The following is a 22,643-nucleotide window of genomic DNA, read 5'->3' as shown; positions in this document are numbered from 1 at the left end:
ACTACTGTTGGACATCTGCATATGTTTTCCTCTGACCAAAGTCTGATCTTTTAACAAACAAGCTTTCTTAGGAGAAGCAACTGTATAGCTTTTTAGATTTACAAATCAACTTCTAAAATACATGATTTAATGTCAGAGACCTGACATACTTGGCAACAGGATTGGAGATTATACAATAATATAGAATCTGTTGATATATGTTTGGCTTTATTTCAAATTGGCAGTAAAATATAGTGCATTTTTGTAGGCACAGGAGTACTAATAACCCTGCTGTCCTGGCCAGATTCCAGTCTGGTTAAAATATTCATTCTGCTTATCTAAATTCTCTCTGTAGCTTCAGTTAGATGCATTCTTCACTTCCTTAACCAGTTGCGTAGTGTTGCTTGGCACTGTTAAATAGTGGCTGTATTTCAGTAGTGGTGGAGTGATTTCTGTCTGTTTTCTTTAAAATATTTTCATCTTTGCTATGTAAATGTAAGCGATCAACATTAACAACATCAGAGAACTTATACAATTCTTCCTGAAATATATATCAGAAATTGCAATGAATTAAGTAAAAATGATTATTCTGATAGCAAAAGCCAAAATCAAACCCAGCTATTGCAATATTGGTCTAAACAAAATGCAAGAGAGTTTGAGCTGAGGGAAAGCCAACATTAGCATTTGGGGCCGTACTTGCAAAATGATTTTTCACCACTCCCCCAAACATAACCGACATCTAACAACCATGATCACCGTGGGGATTTTGAGGGGAGTTAGTTCTTTGGGATATACCTCAACCTTACCTAATTTAATTTCACATTTAAAAAAAATTCTTTAGGCCCTCTGCCTGCACTCCAGAGGAGTCCAGCTGCTTATGCTCGGGGCTATGCCTGGCTGTCAACATTTTAAAAAAAAGTTCTGCAAGGGACAATTGTTCAAGCACATTGGGAGTTTGGGTGTCATGAAGTCCCCAATCACTGGAAGGTTTTATGTGAATTCTGGTGACTTTTAGCATTTGTAGAGAATTTACACATAACTATATAATCATTACAGTTTACCCAGGAGGTATTTAAGATTCAATCTCCATTTATAAAATGGGGATAATAAAGCAGAAAGTTACATAGAAGGCCACAGAGAGAGTCAGTTTCAGGGCAGGGACTAGAAGTGGGAGACCCTTGTGAGTCCCATGCCTAGACCACTGTATCTCACGCTATTTAGTTGTCTGTTGTTGTAGCCAAAGATCACACTGGCTTGTCAGCCTAGGAGTTGGCTCAGCTTCAGGCCAATATCTGGAAGAGAGCTAGCAATGTTTCTAGTACTGTCCCCTCATCAATGAACTACCGTATCTGAATGCCAACGACAGTAGTAGCATTGCCTTCAGCTGATTTGGGGTTCTCCACAAACTCAGGGACCTATGGCCAGGATTTTCATTAACCCTAAGTGCCAGCACTGGATGAAGGTAAAGGGTACTGAGCATAAAGAATTAGGAAAAATCAATGACAAGTTTTCACTCTAGGGATCACTTTAGATTAGTTTGTTTTCAAGACTCTCTTCCAAGGTAAGGTGCTAGAGGCTATTTTAAAATTAAAGCTCCAATTATTTCCCCTTTTAAGGTCCCCTAAAGCAGAAGGGAGAGGCCACAGGCTATGGAGGCCTCAAAGGCCAGCTCTGATTAGAGGTAACATTCTGAGCCGCTGGCTTCAATGAATTTGTACTAGTTTAATTGAGCGGCCTATTTGCCCCAGAGGGTTAGTTTGCAGGCTAATTTGACTAGCTAAATTTGTTGCCACAGGTCTAGTCCTATATGCGTTGAAGAATATGGAAAGTGGGTCACTGGTTTAAATGGGATCAGGATTGGGCCTTATATACTATCTGTTACGGTACCTTTGGTCCTGGAAGCCCTTCACCTGGTGAACCTCTTTCTCCTTGAATCCCTAGAGGTCCTTGAGGCCCCTGTTAAAATAAATTTAAAACAGCCTAGAAAATATATCAACTATTCAAACTGATAACAGAGCAATAAGTCTTACTGCTGGTCTTTAAACATCTCTTTGCATTGGTACATAGTTATAACCTGTTAAAAATAATATGGTAACATGATAGTCACAATAAATCAACAAAGAAAGCATTCTAGCCTGCAGCTATAACATGTTATACAGGATTACCTTAGTGGCTTACTTATGAGTCATTGAAAATTCCTTCTCTTTACTCATCTTCTTAATTCTTCCCTCATCCTTTGGTTCATTTTGGAAATTATTATTTATGCTTATTAACATTTGAGCATAATATACTATGCAGAGAGAACCAGATTAAAGGCCACACAAAATGTGGAAGAAGGTTTATGTGAAGAGAGCTACAACTCTGTGGTATGAACAAAACAACAGTATGCATGCTAGTGGGAGCGTAGCCTAGCAAACATGAGTGGGCAAAGATTTGTGCTAAAGACAGGTCCAGAATCTTCATATATTAGGCCTGTTATACAGTGGCTCCCTGTGTCTGTCTGCCTCTCAACTTTATCCTGGCAGGCACAGAATGACAGACTTCAGTACAGTAGAATCCACAGAAGCTAACTTTGGTTGGAGAGGGTCCTCTGTACAGCTTCAGAACTATCCTTATTTTTAGGTGGAGAAAATCCTACTGTCTTCTTCAATAATAAAAAGGAAACTCCCTTTCAAACAGTTGTGCTTTTCAATTTTGTAATTTTTTTTCTGGTTTCCAAAAAAATTAACCAGAAATATGATTTGCCAGAAGAGAGAGTTTATAGAGAGCTGGAGACAGTTTATTGTTAAATAATGATTGTAAAGCAAGTAGGACCTGCAAAAGAAAGGAGGGACCCTCAAAAGATTGAGGGCATTGATTCTGCTGTCCCTCCGGTGTGGTGTTCCCAGTGAGAACTTTGAGCACGGAGCAACTGCAGAATCTGGCCCTGAGACAAATGTTGAGCAGAGAGTTCTATTATTGCTTAGCCATGAGTCGCATGTATAGGTCAATGCATTGTTGCCATAATCTGCTTCCAAGTCCTCTTCTCTGTACCAGGGGATACCCTGAGTGACATCAGTCTTATACCTAATACACTGTATGTTTCCTGGTGCACCAGTACAGCTATGATGGTTGGCATATGGGGGTACAGACAAGTCTTTGTCCATTCACCACCTCTTCTCATCCACATGCTCAGGATAGGGGATGTAGGACCTCCACAGAGGTTGCTCTTTCCTGTGTAGCTACCTGCAGTATGGGTAACTAGCACAGGTGATGAAGGGGGCATTTTCCTAACTTTACTGATTGTCACTAGTGGTAGGATTTAGTAAAGCTGTTTACCCTGTGGATTCAGAACTCTTCAGCAAGAAGCACTCATTCTTCTACATTAATTTCTTTTCAAGCTGGGCTAAGGTCAGTCTATTTCTCATCAAATTCAGCTTTCTCATTTTAAAGAGAAAACATTGTATGAAATGATTCTTACAAATTTCTGCCTGTTCATGGGGGAAAAGCTACTTCTGAATAATCCTGGACTATATTCTCCTCATGGTTACAGTGGTACAGCCTCATTGAACTGAAGAGAATTTAGCCCAGAGTACATAGAACAGCTTAATAAACCACACTGATTTGGAAAAGGAACTGCACTTGACTCTGACGATTGGTTCTACTCTGAAAAGTGACTCTGCAAAAATGGTAAAGTGGGCCCCAGGTTTGCCTCAAGTGTGCTCAATTTACAAGTAAAAAGATATGTGGAGGGAAGGGCAGGCTTCCTCATTGACAAACCTACAAACCCAGTCATGTGCGGGTTTTTAATTCATCAGTCATTGGTTTTGCTGACCAAATTATGATTTTTAGGGAAACCCATGCTACCGGAATGCCTTTATGGAGATTGCACAGATGCACTTGTTTGGAATGTACCAAAAGAACTGGGTTAATAATCCACAGAAAGGAATAGAACCCAGATCTCTCTCTCTTAGCTGTGCAGGCTCTGCAATGTTAAGAGGAGTGAGAAGCAGTAAAGCCTTAAGTCAGCAGATATGGCTTTGAGTACATGCAGGAGCAGATTTTTTTTTTTCCAAGTAAGAAGGTGCCATTTTTCATAGTTACTTTGTGGAGTAGAAGCACAGTTTAAGATAGGGAATTCAAGATAGGTTCTTCAAACAACCAAGGGTGATGAAAGTCATAACAATTTCATGTGTATCAGAGAGAACTAGTCTAAAGATGAAAAGATTTGGCATAATTTAGCATGCAAGTACTTGTTAACATTTGGGCCTCTCAGCTCTCAAACACAGAACATACCGGTAGTCCTGGCTCACCAGCTCCAGGTGGGCCAACAGGGCCTGGTCTTCCTATCAAGCCAATGTCACCCTTCCAACAAAAGACATATTTTAAAATAATACATTTTTTTTATGTATTGGTATTTGCATTTGCACAATATATAAACACTTTTTAATCAGGCATCCTTTGTTTGGGTGTTTAATCTACCTGAATATAATAAGTGAGGCAAATCCTAATTTTCTCACCTTGCTGGCATCACATAAGACCCAGTAGATAGTGGAACTGGTGCAATTTCATGGTGGGGAGGAATGGATGGAAAGCTGCAACAGAGATCATGGAGCAGCTTCGCTGCCACATCACATATAGAATCCAATACATCAATAGGTTGCTTTTTACCATGGCTTATAACTATGGATATGATTTTGTCATGGTAAAATTGGGCAAAATTCATGGAACAGACATGGTAAAAATGTACAAAATCAGGATATGATCACAGCGGGGCTGAAGCCGACACCCAAGCACCGCTGCAGGGGATTGAAGCTGAAGAATTTGTGGACATCTGTTAAAGTCATGGAATCTGTGACCTCCATGATCAAATCGTATCCTTACTTATAAACATCTATCAGACCTTATTCTGACATGTTTATAACCACCTCTAACATATGTAACTGACAGCCAGACACCCTCTTAAGGTTTCTGGATCCCAGCAGTCCTCACTCTTGGGCAGAGACCTGTGTCTCTCTTCTTCCCAACTGACATTTTAAGGCTGCACAGCTCCCTGCCTTACACTGAAATATCCGCAGCTGCTTAAGGCCAGTGCCTGTGCTTTGCTTACTCTCTGAGGGCTAAGACCAATGTATTGCCAGCAGTTACAAGTTACCACCCACTGCTTTCTAAGCAAGCACCTTTATTCTTAAGGTAAAAAACATTACAGAGAGAACATATTTAAAAAAACCATAAAAGTTCCTATGTGCATTCTAAAAGCTTGCCAGAGGTCACCCATCAACCTTATGGAGCCCTGGCTGGTCAAAGTCTTTCCAACTCTTCTGCAAAGGTTGGGGCTCTTGGACAAAAGGCCCTGTCTGTTTTCTGGATCAGAACGAAGGCCCTGTGTCAGTTCAAGCTCATCTTTTTATATCAAACATCCTTTGTCTTTTAGTCTCTGCAAAACCCAGTCTGAATCAGAATATGCAAACCGCTCCACAAGGTGGTACCTCTTTAGAGTTGTGATTAAGGTGAAACACAGACTAAACCTCTCACTGATTTTTAGTACCTGGAGGAGCTGTGGTAACTCTCCCCCATGGAGCAGAACATAATCATACATAAACCATTCATAGATTTAGTACAATACGGTCCCCAAAGATAGTGCATATGATTGCAATATCTGCCACAGCATTGCTTTGCTCTTATTTTAGAAAAAAATATTTTTCCTTATATAAACTCTGTTTTCAAATATGTTTTTGAAATTGAATTTGGACCATGATTCAGACCTACATGTATGCATAAGACACAGCATGCACTATGAGTTTTTTGGTAAGTCTGTGTTTGATATTAACATTTTTAAATTATGATTTTTGATGACAGATCATTGACAAAATAAATGAATGGAGAGCCCTTCTGAACCTTAACTCAGCAGAAGTTCAACAGCTGAGACACTACAATGTTTACTCTAGAAAGAGATGATGATAGCAATCCCAGTACAGTATAAATCAGACATAGCCCTTATTCAGAAGGCTAACATTTTGTTTACAGTAAGCTTGTATTCTTTGTGCCACCTATCTGAACCACCAAGTGTGTTCATAATTATTCTTTTGTTTGTGACAATATGTATGTGTCTATACTCAATTAGCCATGTACTCCCTGGTTTTAATTATACCAATACTATAAAGTAGTGGTTTGTTGTGTGGTGTTTTTTTTTTTTTTTAATCTATGAACACTTTTTGAATAACTTTGCAGGTACCCCAATCTTAGCATTTATTGTACTTTATCCGATAATATATGAAAGATTTATATATTCAGCTGCTGTTGCTTTTGTTCTTTTACAAAGTCATGCACAGTATACTGTATGACTAGCATTTTTACCTTTGGGCCAGGCAATCCTATTCCAGTTTCTCCAGTCAATCCAGGTGGCCCAGGGAGGCCTCTTTCACCCTTTTTAAAAAATAAAAAGGAAACAATTATGGATACTCTCATAAAAAACCAACCTTCCGCACAAACTTCCTTGTGGCTGGACTTTACTAAAACTAGACAAGCCATTTACAACACACACTTTGCTTCTCTACAAAAGAAAAAGGACACTAAACTTTCTAAACTATTACATGCCACAAGGGGCCACAGCAATGGTTCCCTCAACCCACCCAGCAATATTGTTAACCTATCCAACTATACTCTTAGCCCAGCAGAAGCAGCTGTCCTATCTCGGGGCCTCTCCTTCTGCCCCTCCACCCCCACGAACATGATACAGTTCTGTGGTGACCTAGAATCCTATTTTCGACATCTCCGACTCAAGGAATATTTCCAACACACCTCTGAACAACATACTAATTCACAGAGACCTCCCTACCAACACTACAAAAAGAAGGATTCTAGGTGGACTCCTCCTGAAGGTCGAGACAGCAGACTGGACTTCTACATAGAGTGCTTCCGCCGACGTGCACGGGCTGAAATTGTGGAAAAGCAGCATCACTTGCCCCACAACCTCAACCGTGCAGAACACAATGCCATCCACAGCCTCAGAAACAACTCTTGACATCATAATCAAAAAGGCTGACAAAGGAGGTGCTGTTGTCATCATGAATATGAACAAGAGGCTGCTTGGCAGCTCTCCAACACCACTTTCTACAAGCCATTACCCTCTGATCCCACTGAGAGTTACCAAAAGAAACTACAGCATTTGCTCAAGAAACTCCCTGAAAAAGCACAAGATCAAATCCGCACAGACACACCCCTGGAACCGTGACCTGGGATATTCTATCTACTACCCAAGATCCATAAACCTGGAAATCCTGGGCGCCCCATCATCTCAGGCATTGGCACCCTGACAGCAGGATTGTCTGGCTGTGTAGACTCCCTCCTCAGGACCTATGCTACCAGCACTCCCAGTTACCTTCGAGACACCACTGACTTCCTGAGGAAACTACAATCCATTGGTGATCTTCCTGATAACACCATCCTGGCCACTATGGATGTAGAAGCCCTCTACACCGACATTCCACACAAAGATGGACTACAAGCCGTCAAGAACACTATCCCCGATAATGTCACGGCTAACCTGGTGGCTGAACTTTGTGACTTTGTCCTTACCCATAACTATTTTACATTTGGGAACAATGTATACCTTCAAATCAGCGGCACTGCTATGGATACCCGCATGGCCCCACAGTATGCCAACATTTTTATGGCTGACTTAGAACAACGCTTCCTCAGCTCTTGTCCCCTAACGCCCCTATTCTACTTGAGCTATATTGATGACATCTTCATCATCTGGACCCATGGAAAAGAAGCCCTTGAGGAATTCCACCATGATTTCAACAATTTCCATCAACCTTAGCCTGGACCAGTCCACACAAGAGATCCACTTCCTGGACACTACAGTGCTAATAAACGATGGTCACATAAACACCACCCTATACCGGAAACCCGCTGACCGCTATTCCTACCTACATGCCTCCAGCTTTCACCCAGACCACATCACACGATCCATTGTCTACAGCCAAGCTCTGCGATACAACCGCATTTGCTCCAACCCCTCAGACAGAGACAAACACCTACAAGATCTCTATCAAGCATTCTGATGTAAGCAGAGTCAGGATGGGCTCCACCCTGACATCTGGTGGTGAGGTGTGGCAAGTAGTGGAAAAGAACTTCAGGGGCTGATCTCAATTTGCATAGGCACACCCACCCCGCCTAGAATGAGGCCATAACTGCCCAAATGGTCACTTTGGCTGTTGTGGGATCCCCAGTGTCTTTGTTATTGGGGCAGGAAGAGTAAATTGTTATTACCCTGATTATGGGAACTGTGCTTGGAACTGTACTTGGCCTTTTGTTATGATGGAGGGACTCACCATCAACTGAGTAGCACTCGCTAGGCAAGGGACATGGGTTCCAAAACTCTGTGAATTGAGAGAGACTTGAGACAGGTATTAGTACCTGGTGGTGTGGGCCCCTTTGTGAGGGCCTGAAGCACCAATTGCACCTCTGTCTCTCTCCACTGTGGAATGTCAGAGCTAATTTTGGGTCTATTAAGAGTCTTGCTGCAGGCACTGTGCTGCATTCACTTTGGCCTTATGGTGCACCAGCACTAAGGCCCCCACTACTATGAGCTGAAATCACTGAGAGCTGAAATCACTAAGAGCTGAAATCACTAAGAGCACTGTGTCAAGTAGTGGGGAGCCAGAAGATCTAGAGTGCAGTGGTGCTGTTCGTGAGACAGCGGCGTGTTCGTGAGACGGTGAGCTGAGCAGAGCTGTTCGTGAGACGGCGAGCGGAGCTGAGCGGAGCTGTTCGTGAGACGGCGAGCGGAGCTGAGCGGAGCTGTTCGTGAGACGGCGAGCGGAGCTGAGCGGAGCTGTTCGTGAGACGGCGAGCGGAGCTGAGCGGAGCTGTTCGTGAGACGGCGAGCGGAGCTGAGCGGAGCTGTTCGTGAGACGGCGAGCGGAGCTGAGCGGAGCTGTTCGTGAGACGGCGAGCTGAGCAGAGCGGAGCTGTTCGTGAGACGGCGAGCTGAGCAGAGCGGAGCTGTTCGTGAGACGGCGAGCGGAGCTGAGCGGAGCTGTTCGTGAGACGGCGAGCTGTGCAGAGCGGAGCCGGTCGTGGTGGAGCAGAGCCGTTCGTGAGACAGCGTAGCAGAGCAGAGCCCTGTGGGGCAGTCAGCTTCAGGACACGTAAGGTACCCCTTACCTCTTTCCCCCACACACAGGCATATTTTAGCCAGACTGGGGAGTAACACTCTGCAGATGAACTTTTGAACTCTGGGGCTGGACTTTTTGGATTTTGGGTGATTTGAGGATTGCTGGACTCAAGAGACGTTTGGGTTCTGGGACTCAAGAACCTGAGGGAAAGGATGTGGCCCAATTTTCTGGGGTGGGTCTTTGCTCAGGGTTTGGTTAATGAACACTAGTTGTGGTGTTTCCCCAATTTAACGCTGATGTCGTTTACCTCATGTTATTAAAGATTCTCTACTACACCGAGACTCTGTGCTTGCGAGAGGGGAAGTATTGCCTCATTGAGGCGCCCAGGGGGTGTGTAAGATTTTCCCAGGTCACTGGGTGGGGGCTCGAGCCAGTTTTGTATTTACTTTGATGAGAGGGAACCCCTGTGTACTGAACCCGGCCCTTGCTGCTATCAACTTGGCCTGGCAGAAGGGTTACACTTACAACTACAATACCCACCTGCTGAAGTGAAGAAACAGATTGACAGAGCCAGAAGAGTACCCAGAAGTCACCTACTACAGGACAGGCCTAACAAAGAAAATAACAGAACGCCACTAGCCGTCATCTTCAGCCCCCAACTAAAACCCCTCCAATGCATTATCAAGGATCTACAACCTATCCTGAAGGATGACCCCACACTCTCACAAATCTTGGGAGACAGGCCAGTCCTTGCCTACAGACAGCCCCGCAACCTGAAGCGAATACTCACCAGCAAGCACATACCACACAACAGAACCACTAACCCAGGAACCTATCGTTGCAACAAAGCCCGTTGCCAACTGTGCCCACATATCTATTCAGGGGACACCATCACAGAGCCTAATAACATCAGCCACACTATCAGAGGCTCGTTCACCTGCGCATCTACCAATGTGATATATGCCATCATGTGCCAGCAATGCCCCTCTGCCATGTACATTGTTCAAACTGGACAGTCTCTACGTAAAAGAATAAATGGACACAAATCAGATGTCAAGAATTATAACATTCATAAACCAGTCAGAGAACACTTCAATCTCTCTGGTCACATGATTACAGACATGAAAGTTGCGATATTACAACAGAAAAACTTCAAAACCAGACTCCAGCGAGAGACTGCTGAATTGGAATTCATTTGCAAATTGGATACAATTAACTTAGGCTTGAATAGAGACTGGGAGTGGCTAAGTCATTATGCAAGGTAACCTGTTTCCCCTTGTTTTTTCCTACCCCCATCCCCTTCCTCAGACGTTCTTGTTAAACCCTGGACTTGTGCTGGCAATGGCCCACCTTGATTATCATACACATTGTAAGGAGAGTGATCACTTTACATAAGCTATTACCAGCAGGAGAGTGGGGTGGGGGGGAGAGAAAACCTTTTGTAGTGATAATCACCCATTTTTTCATGGTTTGTGTGCATAAAAACGTCTTCTGTACTGTCCACAGTATGCATCCGATGAAGTGAGCTGTAGCTCACAAAAGCTTATGCTCAAATAAATTGGTTAGTCTCTAAGGTGCCACAAGTACTCCTTTTCTTTTTGCAAATACAGACTAAACACGGCTGTTAGTCTGAAACCTGTAATTTTGCTTTTAAAACATTTCAAAGCTTTGTAGGTTTCTAGAAGAACCAGATGTGATGGTGCCCCCCATAAGGCTTTATGGAAATATGCTTATGAATATATATGACATAACTGATATATGTTCTATGTTACATATGCCATGTAACATATCTATGTAAAGGTTATGACCTACTGAATCTATTAATCCTATTTATATGCATGTATCATTTTTTGTATTTGAAGTTATGAATATTGGCCGTGTACTGGCTTGATTTCTAAATAACCTTAGTAGAGCATTTGGTCAGTTCCTGGAGAAAGGAATTCGCAAAGTTAAGTGCCCAATCAAGAAGCACTTAAGGAACAATGCATCTTGGAATGCTCCAATCTACATAAGAAGTCTTCCTGGAGACATTCAAGATACCATGTGGGCAAGGGCTTCTGCCTGTAAAAACTATGAGTCATGCCTGGACATGTGACTTGCCGAGGTCACTCCAGAACTCCATCTTGGAGCTGGACTTTGCATAGGAGAGAGGAGGGGGTCTCCACCCACAAGAGAGAGTCTATTTAAGCCCGTGGGAGACCCCTCCATTTTGGTCTTCAGCTGGCTAAGGAGATAGCCTCTCCACCCCCAAGGATACCTGAAAGAAACCGGAACAAAAGACAGTAACTACAGAAGGTGTGAGTGATTGCTGGACCTGGACTAAAAGGAGATTAGTCTGTAAAATGACAGGTTTCAGAGTAGCAGCCGTGTTAGTCTGTATCCGCAAAAAGAAAAGGAGTACTTGTGGCATCTTAGAGACTAACATATTTATTTGAGCATAAACTTTCATGAGCTACAGCTCACTTCATCGGATGCATCCGATGCAATGAGCTGTAGCTCACGAAAGCTTATGCTCAAATAAATTTTAGTCTCTAAGATGCCACAAATACTCCTACTCTGTAAAAGGAAGCTTACTGGAACTGGTGCGGTTTTGTCTGTATTCAGTTTTATTAGACATAGACTTGTGGGTTTTATTTTATTTTGCTTGGTAGTTCACTTTGTTCTGTCTCTTACTACCTGGAACCGCTTAAATCCTACTTTCTGTATTTAATAAAATCACTTTTTACTTATTAATTAACCCAGAGTATGTATTAACACTGGGGGGGGGGGGAAACACCTGTGCATATCTCTCTATCAGTGTTATAGAGGGCGAACAATGTATGAGTTTATGAGAGTAAAACAGATTTATTTAGGGTTTGGACCCCACTGGGAGTTGGGCATCTGAGTGTAAGAGGCAGGAACGCTTCTTAACTGGCTTTCAGTTAAGCCTGCAGCTTTGGGACACATGTTTCAGACCCTGGGTCTGTGTTGGCTCAGCAAGACAGGGTGCTGGAGTCCTAAGCTAGCAGGGAAAGCGGGGGCTGAAGTAGTTTTGGTACATCAGGTGGCAGCTCCCAGGGGGTTTCTGTGAGAGACTCACACCAGACTTATGCAATTTGTCTAAAAAGAACAAATTTTGAATATGAATCACAATGTTTTTTTGTTTCTCCTGTTAGGAATTGAATATTTCAAACCCACTGGTATTACATTGTTGGTGACTGAATCCACTGCCTTCTCCCTAGACCCTTTTAAATCATTGTGTGTAAAAAGCTAGCTATTTTCTGCCCTGCTGGTGCAAGCCCTGGCAGCTAGATTCAGGCTCGTGGGTCAAAATGGGATTGCAAAAGGCATTAGAAAAAAACAAAATGGTAGTGAAATAGATTAGATTACCTGGGTCTTGAGCTGGTCATTCTTTCTCACAGGAGTCGAGCCACTGAAGTCAAGGGGATTTTACATGATTCAGGCTTACTCATGTAGGTAAGGGTATGCAGGTTTAGCACTAAGAGCTCTTTCTTATTTCTAATGTTTATGATTCAGTGACACTGTGGTAAGCTTTAATTCTGAATCTTCTTGTTTTTATTACCTCTGTGCCTCAGTCTTCTTATTTTAAAGAGTGCTGAGTGCTTCTGGTAATAAAAGCCAGGATTTAGCATATTGGATTTATATAGTGAAAAGGAAAACTTGGTCCACAAAATAAATAGCATTAGAAAAGGGATGAAGCACTAGGAGAAAGAGGGCACTTTCCCAGTATTGTTTATGGATTATACTCAGAAACCCTGCATACCCACAAGTTTCTAATAAAAGTTAGTTAATTAAATGATTGAACCTTGGAATTTAGAGATCTGATCCAAAGCCTATTGAGGTATATGGAAAGGCATTTACTGACTTCAGTCGACTTTGGATCAGGCCCATAGTACTTAACACTCAAGGATCAGATTTTTAAAAAGTATTTAGGTGCTTAACACCCACTGATAATCTGCCTGTATTTATACTTGTCTTCAAGACTTCGTTTAAGGGCTTGATCTTGCTCCTGTCGCTGTCAATGGCAAAAACTCCCATTGACTTAAATGGTGACAGTTTAACCCCTAACTGCAGGATTGGTAGTTCTGCAGAAGGCTGGAGTCCTAGGAACATAGGAATTGTCACACTGGATTAGACCTGTGGTCCATCTAGTCCATTATATTTTCTCTGAGAATGGCCAGTACCAGATGCTTCAGAGGAAGGTGTGAGAATCCCACAGGAGATAGATGTGGGATAATTTGCCACTGTCATTAGTTCTCATCCTGATCTGTAACTGATAGGGATGGGTTTACACCCTGAAGCATGAAGTTCAATATTCCCTCCAATGTTATCATAATTAATTATAAACAGCTCTGGATATTCTTATCCATATAAATGTCTGAAATCTTTTTGAATCCTGCTTAGTTTCTGCCTGTGACACAGTGCTAGGAGTCTAGAGCTGACCCAGTGCTCTCAGTACTAAGGTACTCGCTATTTCCCCCTTGGAGCGGATTTAACCCGGGGGGGGGGGGGGAGGGATGGGATGTTCAATGGCTTAATTAGTCAGGAGGCTAATGAGAACAATCAACCCACCAACAGATAAAGGACAGAAGGAAGTGCAAGGGAGGAGGCTGGCAGGGGCCCAGGGGACACAGAATCTCAGGATGGTGAGATCTTGCCTTTTACAGCCCTGGAGGGTACACTAAAGGGAAAGTTTACTTCCAGTTGTATGTTGTAGCATAGAGTCGTACTGGTAAACTGGTGGAGAGGACCCAATAAATAACACACTAGTATCAGAAATTTAAAAGCATCCATCCTGTTTGTGGTGGTCCAATGGGAAGAGAAGGGAATTTGTGATATTACCCTAAAAGAGTTCCTGTGAAAGGTCAAAAGGCTGATAATGTAAAAATAGCACCTTCTTATTCAATGTATTTGTTCACGGTGCAGATTCAAAGTCTGATTTGTTTACCTTACTGACACATGTAAGTTCTGATTTGATTTTTACTTCTTGTTAGCTTTGCGGAGCCAATTCAGCTATGGGAGAACAAAATGGCTTTGATCCCTTTTCATGCATAATCAACAAGACTATTCAATGAGATCCAGTTGCAGAATTCATATTACTAATAAGAATGCACAATCCAAAAGAAACACTGTTCAGCTTTCAGATTCCAGGCTGAATTTCCATGGTTGGCACTTACAAGTAAAACATGTTGTTGTTTTCTAAATTGAAAACATTTGATACATCAAGTGGTAAGAGACAACAAATTTTTGGAGTAATACTGCACTTTAAATGTTCAAGTACTAGAAGAATGGGGTATAAGTCACTATACCGAAGAGACAATGTCCAGCTGAATCTACTGTAGTAAACACCAGGAGTAGACGAGCAGTTTTTGCTAGGTAACTTGCAGGGATATTAGATAGATGAATTACTTGCAGTCCCCATTTAGCCAAACCCCTTGAACAGAAGGGAAAAGTGAATGTGGGGAAGAGCATTATTGCGGTATGTATAACTGTATATATCTTTTAATGTTAAAAAAAAGAGGAGATCTTTTATTCTTGCCTTTGATCCTTGCACACCTTCAGGCCCTTGGTCTCCGGGTAACCCTTGGGAGCCCTGTTAAAACACAAATGTTTTTATCAGAATATTCCAGGCTTTCAGAGCAAGGGGTTTTTGAGAAACAAGCAATAATTTACTGCAATCCACATGAAAACCTTTGTCACAAACATTTCAAAATTAAACACAATTTAAATTCTGCCCTTGTATGCAAGAATGCAGCTAGTGGTGTGTAAGCATCTGAGGACAGCACTTGGCTCTTTCTTAAGTAGAATAAAAATAAATAGTCATCAAAATTTATTTACAGCATCACTGCAACAATGACAATACTACAAGCTCCTCTAGGTATTAGTAATGTAGGGTTTGGGGCAGGGGTGCTGGAACAATTTTTATAGCAGGGGTGCGGAGAGCCATTGAACCAAATTGTAAACCCTGTATATAATGGAAACGCCTTCAAGACAGGGGGTGCATCAGTCCCCCCCCGCATCTCTAGTTTCAGCACATATGGTTTGGGGGTTCTTTTACAAAACACTGCTCCCACTAAAAGGGTGTTATGGCAAATCTGATCTATTTAAAATGTGTAACTTTAACTTTCTTGGGTTGCATATTTTTCATAAAGATTTTCTGATTTTTGTTATTGATTTTTATGATGCACTATAACAAGTTTGCTTATATGACAGATTCTCCTAAAACAATAGGTACAAAACGAAGCCATTTTAAGTCACAAAACCTCATTGCATCGAGTGGGAACAGAACTGATCCAAAACGTGCAAACTGGCAATATTCTGGACTGTTCTAATTCCCTCATAATATGAGAGTATAATTTATCAATGTACATGACTTTCAACCCCTTTTAGAAAACAATAAAATGGGCTAGATCTTCAGCAAGTATAAATGGGCATAGCTTCACTGACTTTGGTAGCTCTATTGACTTCAATGGACCTATGCCAGTTTCCATCAGATGAGGATGGCCGAGCCAATTACTTTGATTTATATGGGTCACATCTCACTAGTGCGCTCATTTATTTCAACAGTCTGTTGCCCACTTCTCCTAAAGGATATGTTGTTAAGTTATCAGTGTTATTTCCTTTCCTACATTACTTCTTAAATCAACTACTCAGTAAAAAAGGGACAGTGGTTGGTAGGCCTGACATTTTATATGCTTTCTGTTTCCTAAAACTTGTTGCATATTTTCATCTTCTGCCTAATCAAGAGTTTAGTCACCTGCTCCTTATTCAGATCAATGAAGACAACAAGGATGAAATCCTGGCCCTGTTGCAACCAATGGGAGTTTTGCTCCCATGGGGCCAGGATTACACCCCAGGCATTTTGCCCAAGTAGGGAGAACAGAATGGGGCCCCAGAAGTGTCTTAGAGATTTTTCCTTAAGGACGTACAAGGTGACAAGGTCAAATTATTCTGCCATCCTAAAGATGCAGAATATGACACTCTGAATTAGACAAAAGATACAAATGTGTGAAATCAATCCTTAAAATAAACACATTTTGGGGGGGAACAAAGTCTCGGATACTCAGCGGGGATCTATACTCTAATTAGGCCAAACTACCTGAGGCCCCAATTCAGGAATAAATATATGCTAAGTATTGTCTACAGCATTAGACATAACAGCATGGTCTTTCCGTTGCTGTGGGGATCTCTTCTCCTGCACACTCTACTATTTCTGCCAGTCAATAATCAGAGAACAAAAATATTCAGTTGTCTACACTGAACTCCAAAAATCCCTGTCAATGTTACAATGAAAGAGGATACATGTGTGACGCACGGAATATTTTGAATGAGACTGGCTCTAGAAGTCTAGGCAGCTGAGCCATGTTGTGAACTAAAGTGATTTCACAGCTTTGCAAAGCACCAAGAAAGCAAAGTACGTCTGTGCTGTTTGTTACCTGTAGACCTCTCAGTCCTGTGTGACCAACTGGACCTTCTGGACCCTGAAAAGCAAGAAGACAAAAGTGCCTACAAAAATCTAAAACTTCTAAAATATATTTGGATACATTAAAATATAGTACAAAGAACATCAAGAAAAGAAATCAAGAAGTCGATAACTTGCAAGAAAGTACTGCATAAATATGAAACTGGGATACAGTAGTAAAATTACAGTATGAGAATGAATTTGAAGTCAGATACCAAGATCCTACATGGTCAAGTTTTACATCTATTTCATTAAACATGTTTACAGCTACCATACACTGAACCTTCAAGCCCATTGCTGGAGTTAAAATCTTGATTTTCATTTTCATAGTCATACGCCCCTCAGTCCATCTTCCCCCTTTAAAAGTGGGCCTGATTCTGCTCCTGCCAAAGTCAATGAGAGTCTTGCCAGTGTCTGAAGTGGAAGTAGGCTTGCACCCTAAATGCAACAGCACTAAAGTATCAGAGCAGCTGGGATAATTATTGAAAAATGACCTTTTTCAGTTTATCTTTATTTGATTGACCTTAAAATTTGTCAACTGTGTTCTCCCTCTGCTTTATAAATAACATTTACACTAAATCTACCACAATGTCTATTATCAGGGATAGCAAATTTTAAATCTCAGGCAATTGTGTCCTATAACTTCTCCATACGCCATTTCACTGTACATTAGGAGAAATAGAGTTCTATAACAATGTTTTCCCTAAAATATAATAAGCAGATAGATACTTACTCTGTCACCTTTTATCCCTGGAGTGCCACAGTCACCTCTTTCCCCCTAAGGAAATAAACCATGAACATTCAAAAAGTTTACTTAGCATTACAAGGATATTTTTATTCATTACATCTTCCTGCCAGAACACACATCCCAAATGCTACAATTTTTCATGAACAACCAACCAAATATGTTGATGTGTATATCTACAGGACAATACAAACATGTCAATAAATGTTCCTACTGAAAATCATACCTTTTCTCCTTTGTAGCCAGATTTTCCCTGGGAAAAGAAACAAAAAAGATTGGAAGATATTTAACCTGATTTAAATAAATTAATTGTGACACTATTACACAAGCTGCAACTCCATGGTCTTTACAGAAAAAACATAAAATTTCAGGCTCTAATAAAAATTCAGCTACAACACTGGATCTCTGAGGTGGCAATATGGCTGTGTATATGACAGCTGTCTACAATAATATATATATTATATGTACAAAATACCCTATGTCAATTGAATTTTAAACTGAGATTTTAATTTATACAAAGGCTTGAGCTCTAGAGTTAAGGCTGACACTCCTGTAAGCGTAAGCATTGTATTTCTGGAAAGGTACAGGTGGTGTGGGCATGGTGAGGACATCAAAGTTTGAGACTTGTTGCAAAACTTTTTTAAAAACTGGAGGAAACTCAGCACGGGGGGAAATGTTCAGTGCCCTGCACGTAACAGTGCAGCTGTGAAAGAACTGCTGTATTTGTGTTTTTCCAATCCTTGTATGACTATTATGTGAGCGGAAAGGCTACAAAGCTGAACCCAGTGTTAATAACTACAGGTGGCAAAATGAAATAATGCTGATATTCTTCTTTCCATTGTAAATCAGGTTTCCAGTCCTGCAAGAATATTTGTCTGTGCAGACCCCAATGCCTGTGTGGAATCTCACTGAGTCAATGAAAGCATGTTGGTCATGCGGCTGGATCAGGGACATAGTGACAACTACTTTACTGGTAAATGTTGATAACTCATTATAACAGGAATTCTCAAACTTTTTCATAGACTGGACCACATGTTAGAGTGTTTTGCAGACCACCTTCCCTCACATTCACAATCACAAACACTACCTCCACTGCCATTTATGATCGCATACTTCCCCTATGCCAGCTACAGCCATTTTTAAATGGAAAAGTAATACTTTCCTCCTATTTAATATATTAGGTTGTCTTTTAAAGCAATTGGGCCTGTGTTACACAGGAAGTCAGAGTAGATGGTCAAAATGGTTCCTTATGGCCTCAAAAATTTATGATTCTAACAGCAGGAAATGTATCACTCCCCCCAGTTTTTGTGTCCTCTACAAACTTTATCAGTGATGATTTTATGTTTTCTTCAAGGTTATTGATAAAAACGTTAACTAGAATAGGGCCAAGAACTGATCCCTGCAGGACCCCACTAGAAATGACCCTGCTCATTGATGATTCCCCATGTACAATTACATTTTGAGATCTATCATAGACATGTAGGGCAGGAAGAGACCTCAAGAGGTCATCTAATCCAGCTCCCTGTGCTGAGGCAGGACAACGTATACCTAGACCATCCCTGACAGGTATTTGTTGAACAAGTTCTTAAAAACTTCCGGTAATGGGGATTCCACAACCTCTCTTGAAAGTCTATTCAGAGCTTAACTATCCTTATTGTTAGAAAGCTTTTCCTAATATCTAACCTAAATCTTCCTTGCTTCAGATTAAGCCTATTACTACTTCTACTACATTCATGGACATGTACAACAATTGGTCATCATCCTCTTTATAACAGCCCTTAAAATATCTGAAGACTGTCAGGTCCTTCCTCAGTATTCTCTTCTCAAGTCTAAACATGTCCATTTTCTTTAACCTTTCTTCATAGATCAGGTTTTCTAAACGTTTTATCATTTTTGGTGCTCTCCTCTGTTCTCTCTCCAATTTGTCCACATCTTTCCTAGTCTGTTGCCCAAAACTGGACACAATATTCCAGCTGAGGCCTCACCAAAACTGAGTAGAGTGGGACAGTTATATACAACACTCCTGTGAATACATCTCAGAATGATAATAACTACAGTTGACTCTCTCATTCAAAATATGATCCACTATAGTCCTCAGATCCTTTTCAGTACTACCACCTAGCCAGTAAGGCCCCATTTTGCAGTTGTGCATTTGATTTTTCCTTCCTAAGAACTCTGCACTTATCTTTATTGAATTTTATCTTGTTGATTTTAGACCAGTTCTGCAATTTATCAAGGTCATTTTGAATTCTTATGCTGTCCTCCAAAGTGTTTACAAACCCTCCCAGTTTGGTGTCATCCACAAATTTTATAAGCATACTCTCCACTCCATTATTCAAGTCATTAATGGAAATATTGAATAGTACTGGACCCAGGACTGACCCCTGCGGTATCCGACTAAATACCTCTCCCCAGTTTGTCAGTGAACCATTGATTGCTACTTTTTGAGTATGGTCTTTCAACCCATTTTCACACACCTGATACTAATTTATTCTTGACTACATTTCTTTAGTTTGCTTATAGAATGACATGTGGGACTATGCCAAAAATCAATATATTTCATGTTGACAGCTGCTCCCCATCCAGGCCAGGCTGGTGACTTTGTCCAAAAAGAAGCCGAACTCTGGTGGGATTCAAATCCACATCCTTTGAATACCCTCTCAGATCTAGAAAGCCAATGCACTATCCATTGTGCTTCAGAGCCTCTGTTAGTTAGCAGGCCACTAATTCACTTAATATGTGCCCTATTAATTTTGTATTGTTCTAGTTTTTTAATCAAAATGTCATGCAGTACCAAGTGAAGCACGTAACAGAAGTCTATTAAATCAACACTATTACGTTTATCTACCAAACATGTAATCTCATCAAAAAAAGATATCAAGTTAATTTGACAGGATCTATTTTCCATAAACTCAAGTTGATTTGTATTAATTATATTACCTTCCTTTAATACTTTATTACTTGAGTCCAGTATTAGCTGCTCCATTATCTTGCCTAGGATCGATGTCAGACTGACAGGCCTATAAGTTCTGGGTCATCCCCGTTTATCCTTTTAAAATATTGCACAATATTAGCTTTCTTCCAGTCCTCTGGAATTTTCCTAGTGTTCCAAGACTTATTGAAAATCACCATTAATGGTCCAGCAAGCTCCTCAGTGAGCCCTTTACAAATTCTTGGATGCAAGTTATCTGGACTTGGTGATTTAAAATGTCTAACTTAATCGCTCCTGTTTAACATCCTCCTGAGATACTAGTAGAATGGAAAGAGTGTTATCATCATCATAGGATATGACTATCTTCTGTTTTTCCCCAAATATAGAACTGAAATAGGTATTGAATACTTCTTTCTTTTCTGGATTATTATTGATAATTCTACTGTTTCCATTTAGTAGTGGACCAATACTATAGTTAGGATTCTTTTTGTTCCTAATATACTTAAAAAATCCTAATTCTTATTGTTCTTAACTCTGCTGGCCATACTCTTCTCCATCTGTCCCTTTGCTTCCCTAATCAATTTTCTTCAATTCCTAACAAGGAAGATAGTCAGTACTATTTGCATTACATTGTAAACTGAATATATCAAATATAGAAGACTAAATCATTTGAAGGGAGTATATAACCCCAATGGAAGTGTGTAATTGTAACTCCCATTACTATTAAATAAGAGTTAAACACATTCTTTAAACAACAATACTCCTTTTCAGTTTTTCTAACTCTTTTATTTCTTGTGTTAATGAATCACTGGATGATAAACTGGAACTGAAAACTCTGCTTGGCTATTATAATGTTTATTGCAAACATGGGATCACATCCTTGAAGTAAATGAACAATGTAATGACTAGAGAAAATACTGATTTCCTTTTTACCTCTGTTCCATCTTTTCCTGGAATTCCACTGAGACCTGCATCCCCCTATGAAGAATCGAACATCAAGATCAGTCAAACAAGGAAAATGTAATGTTTTGAACTGTACTTACATTGTTCTCTTTAGTATAATTTAGTACATAGTAAAGGATGCATACCAGCTCCCTCTTCTAAAGTTTTAATTATCTTATATGCAAAATACTAACATAGAAGTTCTGTTTGCAAATTACATTAATGTGTATTTTTTTACTTCAAGAGAAAAGGAAGACTAAATAACTTAGATGAACTATTCCAGTTCATAAATGCTAAGTACATACATTACTATTCTTTCAGTTCAAATGAAAATATTGGATGCTTTTACTAAATCTTTAAAAAGACATGCCACCTTTACTCCTTTCTGGCCAGGAGCCCCATCATCACCTGGACGACCCTTTTTACCCTAAAAACAGCAAAATAAAAAAGTTATGTAATAAAACAGTCACATATCATATGCCCCACATCCCAAATTCTGTATAAATCATGCAGTACTTTTAGACAGGTTCAAGTAACTTCACCACAGAAGGAGTTATTAAATAAAATGATTTTTTTGGCAATGTATGTAGTACTTTAGGAATTATATTTTGGTCATTTGTTTCCTGAACCTTAAACAAACCAGTGTAGTTATCACAGATGTCAAACAGCATGTCTGGGAGTGACATGCTCACCTGCACAGAAAACCTGTTTTCTTCTTAACATTGCTGTAAAGCACCTAGGACTGATTTTATCTGAAAACAGATGCAGATGTTTTTGTAGAGGTCACAGTTGTTCATTTTAGCACTGTTAAATGATGCATGTTTGTATTGAACTTTTTGAAATGTATGCTTTCATATGTGTTCTTCAAGTAGTGATATCTTATTGTAACTTAAACAAAAACTGTATAATATATATTAGTTTAAACTAAAAGTGCTAGTCTATAGAAGGCAGAGGCAGTAAAGTTTAGTGTTTGTAACAGGTCCAATGAAAAAAAGTAGTCAAGACTGCTGGGTTCTATTCCTAACTCTGCCTCAGACTCTGTGACCTTGGGCAAGTAATATATAATCCTTTTATACTTCAGTTCGATTTTAATGAGTATAATATTGGGCTGTTCAAAGGCTTCAGGATTCAGTTTGACAGCTAAACCCTGCAGTTTAGTTCATTGGGACTGACAATGAAACAATCCTGCATCTTTGCTTGGAGGGTCTAGTTCGATGTACTCTCCAAAGGAAGCCCACTCTTCTCTATATGTACCTCAAGCCAGTTCCCTCTTGAGTTGGAAATTCCTAATGTTTCACCCTCCAGGATTTCCTTTCTCTCCTTTTTTCTCTTTACCTCTTGCCTCAAAGCAACTCAGTTTTTTTATACTCCTGATTTGGAGCTAATGAGTCATCTGGTCTGGCTGTCAGACTCAATCAGTAGAATAACTCTGCACTTCCACAGAGATGAAGCCTCCTTTTTGCCCTTTAACCATGGGGT

At 40.5% G+C, this 22,643-nt stretch overlaps 1 protein-coding gene across 1 annotated transcript in view; it reads right to left on the bottom strand.

The window, feature by feature from the left end:
• The window catches only part of LOC102939639 (collagen alpha-1(XXVIII) chain), a 66,455-nt gene that overhangs the window by 32,299 nt on the left and 11,513 nt on the right, over positions 1–22,643 (bottom strand). The window contains exons 7-15 of the mRNA XM_027819111.3: positions 21,538–21,591; positions 21,156–21,200; positions 17,517–17,543; positions 17,279–17,323; positions 16,520–16,564; positions 14,623–14,676; positions 6,316–6,384; positions 4,255–4,323; positions 1,867–1,935 (exon numbers count right to left, since the gene is read on the bottom strand). Coding sequence (XP_027674912.2) covers positions 1,867–1,935; positions 4,255–4,323; positions 6,316–6,384; positions 14,623–14,676; positions 16,520–16,564; positions 17,279–17,323; positions 17,517–17,543; positions 21,156–21,200; positions 21,538–21,591 — 477 coding nt within the window. The remainder of the gene's footprint in view (positions 1–1,866; positions 1,936–4,254; positions 4,324–6,315; positions 6,385–14,622; positions 14,677–16,519; positions 16,565–17,278; positions 17,324–17,516; positions 17,544–21,155; positions 21,201–21,537; positions 21,592–22,643) is intronic.

Source organism: Chelonia mydas, chromosome 11 (genome assembly GCF_015237465.2).
Source record: "Chelonia mydas isolate rCheMyd1 chromosome 11, rCheMyd1.pri.v2, whole genome shotgun sequence".
NCBI lineage: Eukaryota > Metazoa > Chordata > Testudines > Cheloniidae > Chelonia > Chelonia mydas.
The sequence above is the reverse complement of the archived record's forward strand: the minus strand, read 5'-3'. Positions and strand labels throughout refer to the sequence as shown.